Below are 15,757 nucleotides of genomic sequence, written 5' to 3'. Positions count from 1 at the left end.
TCCCCTTTAGCTTGAGCAGTGAGCTGACTCTTCTGGTCTTTTGAGCAAGAACCAACACCGCACCAGGTACTGCGGAGGCAGTCCCTGGCCTGTTATCGTCCCCAGTATAACAGCGAGCGAACCGAGGTGGGAATCCTCCAGGGCGGTAGGCAGAGGGGTGTGGCGCCCCCTGGCTGTGACCCTCCGCTAAGGCTGCTGTGCAGATTCATGTTGCAGATTCCATTCCTCATTTGACAAACAACTTCTTCAGCACGTAGTAGGCATCAGACACTGCTGTGACTACTCAGGACACTGCAGTGACCAAAACAAAGATCCCCGCCTCCGTGGAACTTACCTTATAGTGGAGTAAACAACAAACATAATAAACATACACAGTGATCATAAGATGATCGTTGCTATAGAAAAAAGGAAAAGGCACAGCAGTATAAAGAGGATCTGGAGCATCTTTTTCAGAAAAAGAAAAATAAGCCGGGCTTGGTGGCGCACGCGTGTAATCCCACCACTCGGGAGGCTAAGGCAGGAGGATGGCGAGTTCAAAGCCAGCCTCTGCAAAAGTGAGCTGCGTCTCTAAATAAAATACAAAATAGGGCTGCGGATATGGTTCAGTGGCCGAGTGCCCCTGAGTTCAATCCCCAGTACCAAAAAAAAAGTAATATTTCCCACGTATAAGGCCCTGCTGTGTTCGTTATATTATTCCTATTCTTAATATCCCCAAAATTAAAGCGGAGAAGAAGGTATTTAAGTGGGGCTCAGAGAAGTCCAGGGCTCCTCCCAAGGTCCCGAGCAGCAATCAATCAAGCAGAAACTGAAACTCAGATCTGCTGTAGGTTTAGGACACAGGGAGCCCGCTACCATGGTGAAGGTACCTCCTGACAAAAACTTCAGACACTGCAGCGCCTCCACCCACCCCTAAGCCCCAGTCCTGCCCACAGGTGAATCTAGGCAGCAGTGGAGGAGGCCTCTACACCGCACTACCTGTCTCAGGGGAACAGAATGTACTAACAGAAGAGCTGGACCCAAGCTCAGGAAGCTGGCTTGAGATCCTAGATCCACTGCTTAGCACTCTGAGGTCCTAGGGCCACTCTGTCTCCTTGGGTCACTGCAGAACAATTCAGTATCTGCCACCCAGGGTCATTGAGGAGATTAAATGGCACTGGTGTAATCTGTCAACGTGATGGTGCCGTTGGCCTGGGGTCCTCAGCTATGTAGTAGGAAAGCATCCATCCCTGTGGTACCTCCTCTAGCCAAAGGAGTCCTGATGTCAGGGACGGCTATCTCATCGGACACTCCATAGAACAGATTTCAGAGCCTGTGAAATGGGTTCCTAGTCATGATTCTGCTACTTGCTCTGTGAGGTTGGCGAAGCCTCTTAAATTCTCTGCTTTTCTGATATTAGGATACCAAAGATGCAAATAGGGTGAATATTTAAACCTTCTGGAACAGAAGAGGTCTTGCCTGACAAATTTTAGCTTTGTAAAAATCAGTATATAGTGGGAAAGAATGTATCCTTTGTTTTAGATTCTTCTATAATGTGCAATACCTTTTATTTTTTGTAAAGAAAACACAATGATCATTTTATTTATTATTGATTGATGGATACTGAGGGTTGAACTCAGGGGTGCTGTACCACTGAGTTCCATCCCCAACCCTTTTATTTATTTATTTTTTAAGACACAGTCTCACTGAATTGCTTAGGGCCTTGCTATGTTACTGAGGCTAGCCTCCAGCTTGTGATCCTCCTGCCTCAGCCTCTGGAGTAGCTAGAACTACAGGCAAGCACCACCACACCCAACATGACGATCATTTTAATATGAGTTCATTGTGGGCGATAGATACCTGGATATTAGTCATCTATGGTTTATACTTTGCTATAATTTTAGAAAATCATTTTTGTAAGGATCGGGCCGCAGTAGTGATGCCACCTTGTGGCCACATTGTTATTAAGTTGAACTTGAGACCTTTGCAGAAGCTCCAGCTCTTGTCATTCATTTCAGTTACAGAACAGTCCAGTCTCTGACTTCCTTAACATTGCAGAGAGGGACTTTCAAGAATGATCAGTGATGCCGGGTGCAGTGGCAGCACACCTGTGGTCCCAGCGGCTCAGGAGGCTGAGGCAAGAGGATCATAAGTTCAAAGCCAGCCTCGGCAACTCAGCGAGGCCCTAAGCATCTCAGCGAGAACCTGCCTCTGAATAAAAATAAGAAAAAGGGCTGGGGATGTAGCTCAGTGGTTAAATGCCCCTGGTTCAATCCCTGGTACCAAAACAACAACAAAAAAAGATTACTTCTGGCCCTAGTGAATTTCCTCTCTGAAGGAGACAGCTGGGGCCTCAATGGGACAGCTGAGCCTTAGGAAGCCTCTGCCCAGAGCTTCACACCTGGCAGGGCATCAAGGACAAGCAAGCGAAGGTCCTCTTGCAGAGATGGAGAAACTGGGGTCCAGGGGGGTTGCCAAGTCCTGCTAGAAGCTGCTCTCAGAGAAAGTATGGACCAAGTGCATAAACTCCCTGCAGGCAGGTTCTGTCTGTTGTGGCACATAGTAGGTTCTCAATAAATATCTGCCCAATGAATGAATGGACACAATCGTCAGCCCAACCACCTGCAATTATTCACTCTCAATAATAACCTGGCATTTGTTGAGTTTTTACCAATTTCCAGGGGATCTTGCAAGCTCTCACGTGCCCTGACGGGGGAATGCTCACCTTGACCCTGGGGAGTGAAGTTAGTGTGGTGGGTAGTCCCCATTTACACTCAGGATAACTGTGTTTCAGAGATCTTCTGTGAGTTGCTCAAGGTTCCACTTAGGAAGTAGAGAAGATCTGAGCCCAGGCATCCTGACTTCCCCTCCCCGGGGGCTTGGGACAAGGACAGTAGCTCCACATAGGCAAACAAGGGAGGGAAGCCAGAACCAATTATCCCAATGCCCAGCCGTCCAGAGAGGGCCAGTACTGACCGTGCTGATGCCACCGTTAACCCCTGGTAAAGACTTCAAATCCCTCCGCCCTTGTGGGGAGGGGCAGGGGGCTGCGATTTTATTCCTGGGCTCATTGGGTTGTTCCGTTTGAACTAGGTGGAGAGAAATATCAGAAGTCACTATCCCACGTGTGTCTGTCTGTCCCTATCTATCTATCTATCTATCTATCTATCTATCTCCCCTCCCCCTCTCTGGTTCCCACATAGAATCAGCAACAACTATCCCGCGGAGCCCGGCCTTCCCACCCAACTCTGGCCTCCAGCATCTGGGTCTGGACTGGCCTTCAGCCTCTTCCCACCGTTAGGTCTGGCTGAAGCCCAGCTCTGTGTGGAGCCTGGCTGCCCACGAGCGGCCTGCCCTCTGGCCAGCCTTCCAGGCCCACCTTCCCGCCTTTTCTCCACCCAGCTTCTAATTAATTAAAGTTTCTATCCGCTGAGACCCTTCCTTGTTCCAAACACAGGATGGAGGACCAAGACTACTTCTGTCACCGAGAGTGCTCAGATCCAAGCCCACTGGGGCTCAAAGATCTGCACCAAGGACCTTGAGGGGCACATTTACTGCCAGTATTTTGACCTCCGTGCCCGAGTGTGCAGACGTGAGGCAGGGCGGCCTGTGAGCCTGTGCGAGTCCTCCTGTTTCCAGAGCCTCGTTTCCCATTCTATAAAACAGGTGTGGCAGTCCACGCGTGGGCTCTGGGTGCTGGCGTCCCCCAGCCTGGCAAGCTGCCGGCCAGCCTGCCCCAAGCTGTTGCCATGTCTTAACTGCCTGACCCTGGGGGACTGCTTAGTCCTGTACACCTCAGAGGCCTCACCCTCAAAATGAGGGCAGTATCTGTGGGCGTCAAGGGGCTTGACTGATGGGAGGAACTTAGCTCTGCGGCCCTGCAAGGGCTGATGCTGGGTCACTAGGAAGGGACGGCAGGAGGCGGGACCAAGGCCCTGGTAAAACTCCAGTCTGGAGGCCCACCCAAGGCACAGGCAAGGCCAGAGTGGACCCCTGAGGGAAGAGGTGGGCCCTGGGAGGAGCGGAGCAGGGCCCAGGAGGCACATGGCAGGCGGGTGAACGGGTCCCAGGATGCAGGGAGGAGCCGCAGGCGGTGCCTACAGACCTGCCCACCCTACCGGGCGCCGCTGGGCGAGGGCTCCCCTCTTCTGGACCCCTGGAGGAAGCACAGGGCAGAGAGCGCAGGCTGGAAGGCGTTTATTCATAAGTCGGGGTCCGTAGGGAGACCACTACTGGTTACAAGCTCTGGAAGCTCTCGTCAGGACAGGGACAGCCATGGAGCAGGCACCCAGGCAGGGGTCGAGGGCAGGCAGCGGCCCGGACACAAGAGCAGCACAGGCAGTTCGGGGGCCTGGGAGGGTCTTCTCCCCCCCCCTGCGCCCCTTGGTCCCACACCCCTCTAGGGTTAAAGTGCAGCTGGGGGGGGGGGGCGGGACGGGAGCTGGAGGGTGAGGCCGGCCGGCTGCCCACAGGCCTCCTCGTCCTGGTTTCCCAGAGGTGCCACAGTGTCCACTCAGGGCCTCCTCTAAGCCTCTGGGGGAGGGACATCCAGATAGTTAGAAGGACCTTCCCCCAGACGGAAGGGCTGGTTCCCATCAGCTTTGTGAAGGGCCTAGAACTTGGGGGAGAGGAGGGAGGGATGGTCTTCTTCAGGGGTGGCCTGGGGCTTGCCCTCCCCCTGGCCTGGGAAGATTCTTCCTTTGCCCCCCGCTTCTCCCCACACCCAGGCACCCAAGGAAGCCCATGCCAGGCCCAGAGAGCCTGGCTGCTGGCTCTGGGGCCCGGAGTCAGGAGGGGCCTGCCCTGGCCTGACTCCCAAACCACTCCATTGAGGGAGCCACTTCCGGCCCTGGGAGAGCTGCTTTCCTGGGGATGGGGGTGCAGGGAAACCTTCGGGGCTGGAGCTTCCGGCTTCTGCCAGCCATCTCCCTGGCCCAGCGGCCCCTCCCCCACGCTCAGCCCAGGGCTCTGGCTGCAACATGCGCCCACCCCGGGGGATCCTGCCCCACCAGGGGCTTTGAGGACCTGGGCCTGGGCCTGCTATCTCGGAGGGCCTGACCCCCTCCTCAGCAGCTTAGCTAAATTCCTCCCCCTCCCAAGGGCACATCACTAGAAGGCAGAAAGGAAGACCCCCCCCAACACTTTCCAAAAAGAGCCCCGCAGACCTCTGCTTCTGCCCCTGACACTTGAATATATTAAATTGTGCAGCATGGCTCCAGCCCCGCCCCTTCAGGTCTCCATGGCAACGGGCAGCATTCCAAGTCCAAGTCTGAATCCAAGTCCGTCCAGTGCCAAAGCTGGGGGCTTCCGCCTCTCCGCTCCCTCTTCCCTGAGGCTGAGACCCGGCATCCCACAGGGGGCTGGGAGGGGAGCGGAGCCGGAGGCCTCAGTCCTCAGCCCCCTCTTCCTCAGCATGGGGGGCACCCGGAGGCTCCTCGGGCTCCGGGGTCTGCCCACCGGGGTGGGGGTGAGGGTGCGGGTGGGGCTGGGAGCCAGGCTGGGCGCCGGGCGCGTCCTCGCCCTGCACATAGACGCTCAGCCCCTCGTGGCTGGGCTCCTTGCCGCAGGCCTGGCAGCTGCAGTGCAGGATCTTCTCCACCAGCTTGTCCACCCGGGGCACCACCTCATGGCCGGGGCACTCCAAGGTCACCTGCAGAGAGCAGGAGGACAGGAAGGGATAGTTCCTGCAGCCCGGAGCAAGCGGGAGGCCCCGAGAGCAGCACAACCTGTGAGGACCGCGACCCCGAAGCCTCCCTTGGCACCCTTAGGTCTGCAGGCCACCAGCAGATGGGGACCAGACCCTGCAGGAGCCACCTGACTCCTCTCCTCACACCTGTCCTGTCCCCTTCCCACCCACTCCCTGGGTACTCTGGGGAGAAAATCCAATGCGGCTTCCCACAGCCCTTGGGAGAAAACCCTCACCCCTCCAGCCACCCAGGGTCTTCAGGCTGCCCCTGGCTGACCCCACTCCCGTCCACGCTCCCCCTGACCTGCTCCAGAGGCCCCGCACATGCTGTGCCCTTGCCTGGACGGCTCCTGCCCAACCCATCCCCCGCCACCTGCCCTAAACTCTGCCAGTTAACTCCTGGAAACCTCTGGGTCGGAGCCCACACCTCCCTTCCTCAAAGGAGGTTCACCCTGTAGGAACCCCATGAGTACCCTGCCTGTCCCTGTGGTCACCTTCCTATTGCCCTTCCTCCCTTCCTTCCTCTTCTTTTCTCTCCTTCCTTCCGTACAGCACCTACCCCTAGCCAGCTCTCAGGGCACAAGGACAGACATGGACCCTCAAGGAATCCGAATCTAACTAGGGAAACGGACTTGCCACAGTCAGCCAGACATGGGGGTGGGGGAGTCTTCACATGTGACAGGTGCTCAAAGCAGAGGCACAAAGGTCTCTGGGAGCCGATGGAACAGGGATTTGACCCAGTCAGAGTGTCTGGAAAGAGGCCCCAAGAAAATGATGCTTAAGCCAAGAGCAGAAAAATGAACAGAAATTAACTGGAGGGGAGGAGCAAGAAGGAAGGGAAAGGAGGAGGAGGATGGGGGGGGGAGGAAGAGGTTTTCAGACAACATGTGCAAAGGCCCTGTGGTAGAAGGGAGCAGAGCAGGTAAGAAGGGACTAAAGGAGGTAGGCTGATATCCAATGTCCAGCTCTTAAGGAAGGGTGGGGGTAGGGTCTTACAAGGCATGGCAGATTTTGGTCTCAGCCTATAACAATGGGAGGCCCCGGAGATTTTTCAGCACATCAGAATGAGGCTTCAGAAAGATCCTGTGTGCAGGTTGGTGTAAGGCTTGTGAGGCCATCCTGTGGCAAGGACCAGGGTACATCCCCAGTACAAGCCCTGCACCCTGCACAGGGTAACTGTGGCCACCAGCTGGATGGGAGAGCCCGAGCAGGGCGGGTGGGCCGTACTCACAATCTCCCACATGGACTGGGCTGGCATGCAGGAGTCACAGTGCACCAGGGACTCTGTGGACTGCGGGAAGGTGTTGGGGACGCTGTAGCTGAAGCACTGTCCTAGGCACGCCCTGTGGAAGGAGAGGTCACCATGCCGTGTCACCATGGGGGAGAAGGGGGGCAGCCCTGGTCCTCCCCTCCCACCTGCCCCCTGGGGCCCACCTGTTCTGGATGGACTTGGCCTCACAGCCGCTGTGGCCCACAATCTGGGTGATGTTCTTGGCTTCGCACCAGGCACTCTTGTCTGGGAACAGGGCCAGCTTGTTGATGGGCGGGGGGGCGGCCAATAGCATGGCAGGGAAGACAGCCCCCACCAGGACCTGCAGCATCGTGCCCGCAACCTCCAGAGTCCTGGAATGGATCACAGGTGGCAGGTGAGGCTCAGCAAGGCCCAGAGGCCAGGCAGTAGGGTTTGGTGGTTACAAGCAGGACCCAGGGACTTGACCCCTGGGTTCTTCCACTCTTCCACTCACTAGCCAAGTACAGCCTTGGACTAGTTATTTCTCTTCTCTGAAACTCGAAAACCCATCCAGAAATTGTACTGCATCAGATGTGTCGGGAAGATTAAATGAGCTATGAAATGAGCCTCACAGGCAATTCACACTCCATATGTGTTCGTTATTTTTATAACTTACTATGTAGACTTGAGAAAGTTACTTTTTATCTCTGTGTCTCAGTTTCTTCATCTAAAAAGTGGAGATGCTGAATGGCAATTGCCCCCAACCTGGTGGACATGCCTGTAATCCCAGCTATTCAGGAGGCTGAGGCAGAAGGCTCACAAGTTCAAGGACAGACTGGTCAACTTAGTGAGACCCTGTCTCAAAAATGAAAAAGGGCTGGGGATGTGGCTCAGTGGCAGAGTGCCCCTGGATTCAATCCCCTGTACCAAAAAATAATAATAAATAAGTGAATGAATAATAAAGGAGAAGAAAAATAATTGTTGCAGTTGCTGAACAAGACACCAAGTGTTCAAGTCCACGTCCAGCAGTGAGCTCCCTCTCTTTTATGCTGTGAATCCTGCAGGAGAAAAATCCACTGTACTGGAGTGTAGCTCATTGGCAGAGCAAGTGTCTAGCATATGCAAGACCCTGGATTTGATCCCCAGCACCACACACATGAAAAACTGTCCACACAGCCCTGGAGGGGCCAGCCACCCACCACGTATTTATCCTGGACACCATTGCCACAGCCATCAGAATTCCTTCTGGGGAAGATAAACTCGAACTTCATGTCACAGTGAGTTCTTATGCCACCCCAGTCAGACATATTTCTTTCTCAGATGCCCCTCCTGAGCCTTAAAAAACCACAGGGCCCTACACACAATGTCACGGCTAGCTCCATCCTAACCCCTGAGTGGAGCAGGAGACAAAGCCCAGTTTGAACATCTGCTAATCCCCCGAGATAGGAGGAAGGAGAGGACACCAAGACAATACCAGAGCCTGCCAGAAGATGGCGCTGCAAGACAGTCTGTGTCTAAAGGATTAAGTTCCCCAACTTCACCCTCCCATGTTCTTGGCTTCACACTTCACCCACTGCCCCCCAACCTCCCCTACCCCCACCTCAAAGAGAGTGTGGTATGGAAGGCTGGGGATGTAGCTCAGTTGGTAGAGGGCTTGCCTTGCATGCACAAGGCCCTGGGTTCAATCCCCAGCACCACACACACACACACACACACACACACAGACACAACATGTCTGTGGCATGGGAAATTCCAGAGAAATTTGGAAGTGAGGGCAGTGCCTGAGTGGGGTCCCCAACCCTCTAGACAGGGCACCGGGGAAGGGTATACACGTGCTATGTGAGCCTGCACATTCAGGCCTCAGTTTCTCCACCTGTAAAATGAGTTGCCCCAGGCCAGGGGTCACCAAACCCAACCCATCAGAATGCCCTGGAGACCTGTGGGGTGACAGCTCTAGGGTGGGCTGGGGTTCAGCACCTTCAGAAAGCTTCCAGGGAGTGGTTCTGCTGCGGAGCCAGACGGGGGAAGCTTCCAGATCAAACAGTCTGGGGCTCCGGGTCTTTGGATCGTCCTCAAGGGTCCTGGATGAGACTGAATGGGAGGACAGGGGCATGTCCCACAGAAGCCCAGCCCCAGGGCGGGGGATGGCTCAGGACCAGGCACCCCACTCAGAACGGCCCTAGCCTGGACCCTCCTTCTTCAGAAAGCAAGTGGGGCTGGCAGAGGCAGGTCAAGTGTCCAGGGACGGGTGGGGGTGGCCTGCCCCCACAGTGGAAATCTGGGTGGGCTGGCTGAGCGGGGTCTTGTCGGTAGGGCACAGGCGGCCTGCAGGCATGACACGCCACAGCACTCTGCTGTCCATCCAGCATCCCCCTCTGCTCCTGCCCTTCTCCTGGCATTGGCCCTGGCTCACGGGAGATGACCTCTGACTCCAGTCCGGCAGGGAGAAGAGCAGCTGGAGGTAAGGTGGGAGAGTCTGCCCCCACCCCAAAGGTGCTCCCGCCTGGACGCCGGCTCTCATCCACATGTATCCGGCTCGCTCAGAAGATCCACAGGCTTTCAGCACAGTCAAGACAGAGTGGACCTGCTCCTAACTGGCCATCTAGCCGATGTGTGACAAGCCTCCAGGAGGCTTCCTGGTCCCCAGTAGATCCCCTGCCATCTCTAGGGTATCAGCCTGAGCCAGCATCTGAACACGGTCTTCTCAAAAGGCCAGAGGCGACTGGGGCAGGGAAGATCTAGGGTCTCTGCAGGACCTGGGGTGGAAGGAGGGCTGTACGGCCTGTACGGGGGGCATGTGCTCAATCACTACAGGCCAGGCCCAGGCTAGAGCCGAGTGGAGCTGAGGCTGCAGGGCACAGAATAACGGGGAGTTTGGGGAACAGTCTCTGGCCCAGAGATCAGGCACTGCCCATTAGGATCAGTATGGCAGAAGCCGAGGAGAAGTGGGGCACACTGAGGCATCCACCCCCTTCTCCTTCTCCCGCTCCAGTGCCCAGTGGAGAAGAGTTCATCATGAGGGTCAGCCATGCCCACAGAGGGGTGCTGCAACCCAACCTGCCGTACCCTGGCCAGCTCAGGGTACTGGGGCCACCCTCAGCCTCCCTGGGCCAGCAGCCCTGAGCTCCAGCAGACTGCCTCGCCTCCCACCAGACGTGAGGCCCCTCGAGTCTCCAATGCTGGAATCCCGGACCTCCCACCTAGGACCTATGGCATCCAGAAATAAAGTTCACTTCTGGGAACCCACCTTCCCATCCTAAATGGGGAACAGAGAGTTTTCCTTGCAGAAGAACTGAGAAGACCCCGGGAAAGCACTCAGCACTCAACAGGCACCAGTGAGGCCAGCTCTCTTCCCCAGGGGGCTCATGGGAAAGGGGGGTGGCTCCAGAGCCCAGGCCGGGGAGCCTGGACACATCCACCTCCTCCCAGCCACTCTCCTGCCCCCCTACCCAGCCCTGCCCTGCCCAGCCCTGCCCTGCCCTGCCCTGCCCTGCCAGGAAGAGCCCACGCTGCCCCCATCAGTGGGTGGGCTTTTTGCTAGCAGGTTTTATTGTTGGTTTATACACTTTTGTTTTTTCAACAGGGACTCGGCCAACTTTTTTTAAGCAGCAGTCAGACCTTGCTTCCTGAGCCTCCGGCCTCACCCAGATTCTCAGCTCTTCCTCCCCGCCCTGGAGATCACGCAGCAAGTCAAGGGACTCCCCAGTGCCCAGGGCGGGAAGAGGAGCTGCGATCTTCCAGGCCACCGCCCCAGGCTTTTCAGAGCCCCGAGGGCCCGGCAGGTCACCTGAATCCTGTCATTCCCTGGGTCATTCTGTTCCCTGGGGTTCCTCTCCGAGGCTCTCCTCTTCCTTACCAAGAGCTTTCTTTCCAGGATGGAGGGAGAGGCAGGGTGGCCAAAAGGAGGGGGTGCGGGGCCCAGCCCCCCACTCACTCAGGAGCTCAGGGCCAAGGGGAAACAGTTTGAGCAAGGACAGCCAGAGATGGCAGGGAGAGGGGAACAGAGGTCCTTAACTGTGGATGGAGAGAGCATTGCACAGGGCTGATGTGGTGGGCAAGGAGGGAGCTCCCGGGGAGGGCATGGCCTATGCAAAAGAGGGAGGGCACTCACAGCCGCTGCACGTCCTCTCCTGCCTCACAGAGAGGGCTGGCGAGGCACCGGTCCAAGGCTTTCACCTGAGCCAAGGGACTTGGTCCTTACAGTACCCACGGGGCAGATGCCCCTCTTCCCACTCCAGAGGCGGAGGCACAGAGAAGCTGAGACTGGCAGGAGCTCACACCATCAGTAAGCCAGTACCAGGTGGGCCCCCAGCTGCCCTTGCAGATGAAGGTCACCAAAGAGAGAAGCAAGAAACAGGAATCAGAATCGAGGTGCAGCGCCGAGGATGGAGGGAATGGGCCCCCGCTGGATGAAGCCCGGGCCCTGTGGCTGCCCTCCTGCTCCTGTGCACTTTGGTGTCCAGCCACTGCCCAGGCTGGGACCTGGGGGCTCCCCACATACCCGAGTTCAAATCTCATTCCTGGCTCCCTGCAGATAAGCAAGTGGCCATGGCAGACCCCAGCTCCTTGAGGCCTTGGAGAAGGGAAGGGACGGTCCTTCTCCACAGGGCTGCATGGGCTGAAAGAGGCGCCTTAGCATAGGTGGGTGTCTGACCAAGCCCACCCGCTCACCCAGCCACCTCTCAAATCCAAGTCTTCTGATTCCTCAGGAGCCTCCTGCCACTGGTTCTGAGCAGCCACCACACAGATAGGAGGCCCCCAAGGGGATGACACTGGCTGACCCATTTCAGCACTGTGGACACTGAGGCACAGCTCAGGAAAGTGGCCATCATACCTCCCTCTCTGGGGAAGAGGGCAGTGAGCCAACAGAAGACCAGGGCTGCTGGTGCAGGGGTGGGGGAGGGCCTGGTTCAGAAGGTCACTCAGGAAGGCAGGGAGGTGGGCAGCAGGAACATCCCAAACAGAGCAGGCCCCAGAACCACACCTCCCAGCACTGACAGCTTCCCCCAGATGATGGTCAGAGATGCAGAGGCCTGGGCCCAGCCTGGGTAGTCTGAACCCCCAGCCTGGGCTGTGGCGCAGGCATCTGTACATGTGCTCCCCACATGATGTTGAGGCCCAGCCAGGTCAGGAGCCATAGCCCCCCAGCTCCCCAGGACAGGGGCCCCTCAGCCCACCGCCTGGGTCCTAGTGCCTGCAATAGCATCCTAAATGCACCAGAGGGGCCTAGATTTCAAGGAACACCTCCTCCAGCTTCTACCCACCACAAAATCCTTTGTGTAGTAAAGAGGTGACTTTGTGAAACAGATGAACCATCCTCCTCCCCATTTCCTCTTTTGGTAAGTGGACTATTCAGGGTCAGCTGAGGTCCAGCTCACCAGGATTCCCAGGGTAGACTGTGACTACTCACCTGTCTCCCTTCCTTCCCTGACAATGTGCACACATGTGCAGGCACACACACGCGCGCACACGCGCCCACGCCCACACTGGGCACATCTCTGGTGGATAGGCCAACTTCTCCCTGCAACTTCAGCTCCTGAAGGAAACTCCCTCACATCTGCCCCAGCTGGCTCCCGATGCTTCTACCTGTGGACTCAGCAGTCGGGTGACATGGAAATACACACAATGAGCATGTCGGGTGGTGGCTCATTCAAACCCAGTGCTCCCTACCCCTCCTCTCCTCCTTTACCTGCACTCCCCAACACACACACACACACACTCAAGCTCAGCCACTTGAACCTTTCTGTGCCTTGGTTTCCTCATCTGCAAAGTGGGAGTCATGGGTAAACCTACCCCACAGGGAAGCCAGGAGAATTAAGTTGAAGTGTACGTGGAACCCTCTAGAGAGAATGCCCACAATACAAGCCTTGATAAAGGGGGCAGCTACTGGCCTTGGTGTGGCCAAGGGGTCCTCTATCTCTCCTGGCCTCTGCCTCTCCTTCCAGATCCTGAACGGGTCCTGAGAATATCTCAATCTGGGGGTGCATCTGGATGAAGGGGACTCCTTGAGGTGAAACTAAAAAGAGAGGACAGCTGTGAAGAGTTTTATAAGCTGCCAGGTGCCACCCGACATGCCCCCTTGCCAGGGCAGCAGCTGAGCAAAGCTCTCCTGCAGACTCTCCCAGTGAGCCACTGATAATAGAAAGGCCCTGGAGAGAGCAGCCCCCTCCAGATCAGTTTTGGAAAACAGACTCTGCCCAGTGCCAGGCTGCGCATGCGGCTGGCCCAGAGGGTGTGGCGCTGGTGGCCAGCCCTAGGCTTGGGGATCAGCAGGGTGGGGCAGCCCTCCAGGTCTTGGAAGGAATACAGGGACTTCCTAGGATGGTGCAACTGAAAACGCTGCTTGGGAGGGGGGACAGGCAGGGTGTGTGGGGGACAGGCAGGGTCCGGTGGGCCTGTGATGCCCCCTCACTCGAGTCAGACGTTGTCCCTGGTCAGCCCAGCAGGAATCCCTGAGCACTCTGGGATCCTCCAGGCTGTCTCAGCCAAAGTTTCCCCAGCTCATTGTGTGCGTGAAGGCAGGATAGTCCAATGGTCATAGGCGAAGTCACTGGCCATTTGCCTCACATTTGCCACTAGTGAACCGGGCAGCATGGCCTGGGAACGACTATCTTAGCAGATTCCCTAGGGGAGGATCTGGCTCTGGAGAGTTGCTTAAGGCCACTGTGATTCCAATTACACGACCCCAGTCTCACCACAGGGTGGCTTTCTTCCGTCCTTCAGTGCTGGGGAAGCTGGGGCTGGTTGAGCATGGACCAACTGTCCAGCAGGCGGGCACACAGGCCAAGCCCATGCCATCCCGGCCTGCCCGCCTGCCTTTGCCAGGCAGCTCCACCTTCCAGCCCTGGCTACCTCTGCTGGCCCCCAACCCCAGCTACCAGCCCTCCTACCCACAGACCCTCCTCCTGCAGACCCAAACAGCCTCGGAAACACATTCATGCTAATAAGCTGCTGCCGGGCCTGCACATCTGCTCAGCAGAAGTCCCCGCAGACCTCACCAACAACCCTGCCCGCTCCAGCAGCCTCCGACCCTTGGGGTTGCGGGTGGGGGGGAAGGAGCTAAACTCAGTCTGAAATTTCACTTTAAAATGATGAGGCCATATCCCCAGCTAATGAAGAGCACTTACTTCCCCGTCCACCCCTCCAACACACAGGCCCAGGAGAGAGGTCCGGCATGCAGGGGTGGGTGGAGAGGGGTGGGGGTCACCAAGGAAACGCTCCAGCCTGGCCTCTTCTTTGGCCCCAACTCAAGGCAAACCACGCCCAAGCAGCCCCAGCATCTGGGGGAGTCTCAGCAGGCTGGCGGTTTAGATGGTAACAAAGGGCAAGGGGATCCTAGTTGACAAGTTACTTCCCCACCCCCATTCTCTGCCAGCGGGTTGTTTTCCGGGGGTGCTCCCGGTTACAGACTGGTGGCCTCCCGCTGGGTGAGGACCTCAGAAAGTCTGGAAGTGTGTCCTTCTCCCCTGATGCCCGCCAAGGGCTCTGGCCACACCAAGGCCAGCAGCTTGTCCCCTTTACCGAGGTTTGTAAAAGATCAGAATCGCCGGGCCTGGGAGCGGGCCAGGGGGCAGGTGGCCGGCAGCAGGATCCTGTAGCGCACACGGCCTCTCAGGGGTGGAATTCTTAGGAGAACTGAGCCCCCGGAAAGGCTGGCTCTCCCTGCCCCAGTCTCAATTCCGAGGGGATGACCCAGGCCAGGCCCTGGGGAAGGAAGGCGGGAGGGTTTGGCGTCTTTCACCAGGTCTAGGAAACTATCCACGAACCCACCTGGGGGGACCCACCGAGCCTCCGATGCTGGGGGACCAGGAACCGGAGGGTGGGGGTCAGGGAGGCGCGTATTCAGAGCAGACTCCCACAGAGGGCTGCGCGGACAGAGAAAAGGAGAGGACCTGAAGGCAGAGACAGAAACCCAGGGAAACTGAAAACGAAGGCGGAGGGGAAGCAGACCGAGGGGCAGAACCGGCGCGTAGGGGCGGAAATGCAGCGAGCTACGGAGCAACAGGGCCACACGGATGCGGAGGGAGAAGCCGAGAGTGGGCAGAAGGGACGCAGAGGGTCCTCGGGCGGAGAGGCCCGGGCAGAGCCGCAGGGCGCGCGAGCCCCGCTGCCGAGCCCCGGTGCTGCCCGGCGCTCGCGCGACCCGCCGGGCTCTCCTTCGGCCGCGCATCCTCCTCCCACTTTCTCTCTGGGCCGCGGAAACTCCTACCGAGGAACGGAACCCCGAGCCCGGCTGGGGACGAACTCAGGACTCGGAGTGCCCCGGCCACTCCGTGCCGCGCCCACGTCCCCGGCGCCGGCGGCCGGAGTCGCCCGGCCGGCCCGTGAGTTCCCGGGCTCGGTGGCGGCGCCTCGCCCAGTGTCCGCGGCCGTCCGACGAGCAGCTGGCGGCGGGGGCGCGGCGCGGCCACAACGGCCGAAGCCTCCCGTAGCCGGGAGCCCGCGTGCCGGCCCGGGCGGGACTTACCGCGCGCGGCGGCGGCGGCAGGGAGCGCGGCGCGCCCGCGGGTCCTCGGAGCTAGATGTGAGCCGCGGGGTCGCAGGCCGGGGCGCCCCGGGAGGCTGGGCGAGGCGGCCGGCAGGGCTGGCTGCGCTGCGCGCCGTCTGCGGCCCGGGCGGGCGCGCGGTGCGGGGGAGCGGCGAGCGGAGCGGCTCCGACGTCAGGGTGTCTCGGCTCCAAATAGGGAGCGAGGGCGGGGGAGCGAGGGGAGGGACGCGCGAGAAAGAGCGGGCGGGAGCGCGGCCGCTCCCTCCAGGCGCGCAGGAGGGGCGCCGCGGCCGCCCGGCCCCCGGCCCCTCTCCCCGCCCGCCCGCCCGCCAGAGCTTGGCCGGAGCTCCGCGCGGCCCGACGACGCGGGGCAGCG

At 58.4% G+C, this 15,757-nt stretch overlaps 1 protein-coding gene across 2 annotated transcripts; it reads right to left on the bottom strand.

Annotated features, from left to right (window-relative positions):
- Positions 1-4,157: 4,157 nt before the first annotated feature.
- On the bottom strand, positions 4,158-15,555 carry Nbl1 (NBL1, DAN family BMP antagonist). 2 transcript variants are annotated; one of them, XM_027951895.3, is made up of 4 exons: positions 15,361-15,555; positions 7,097-7,285; positions 6,894-7,005; positions 4,158-5,626 (listed from the first exon to the last, which is right to left on the bottom strand). In XM_027951895.3, exons 2-4 carry the CDS (start codon positions 7,261-7,263, stop codon positions 5,363-5,365), a joined length of 543 nt encoding a protein of 180 aa, XP_027807696.1. In that variant the 5' UTR covers positions 7,264-7,285; positions 15,361-15,555; the 3' UTR covers positions 4,158-5,362. The 2 variants fall into 2 exon arrangements, with proteins under 2 accessions (XP_027807696.1, XP_027807697.2); XM_027951896.3 differs by lacking the exon at positions 15,361-15,555 and adding an exon at positions 12,304-12,435.
- Positions 15,556-15,757: the final 202 nt, after the last annotated feature.

The sequence above is a fragment of the Marmota flaviventris genome, chromosome 10 (assembly GCF_047511675.1).
Source record: "Marmota flaviventris isolate mMarFla1 chromosome 10, mMarFla1.hap1, whole genome shotgun sequence".
Taxonomy (NCBI): Eukaryota; Metazoa; Chordata; class Mammalia; order Rodentia; family Sciuridae; genus Marmota; species Marmota flaviventris.
Note: the sequence above shows the minus strand (reverse complement) of the source record. Positions and strands in the feature narration are given on the sequence as shown.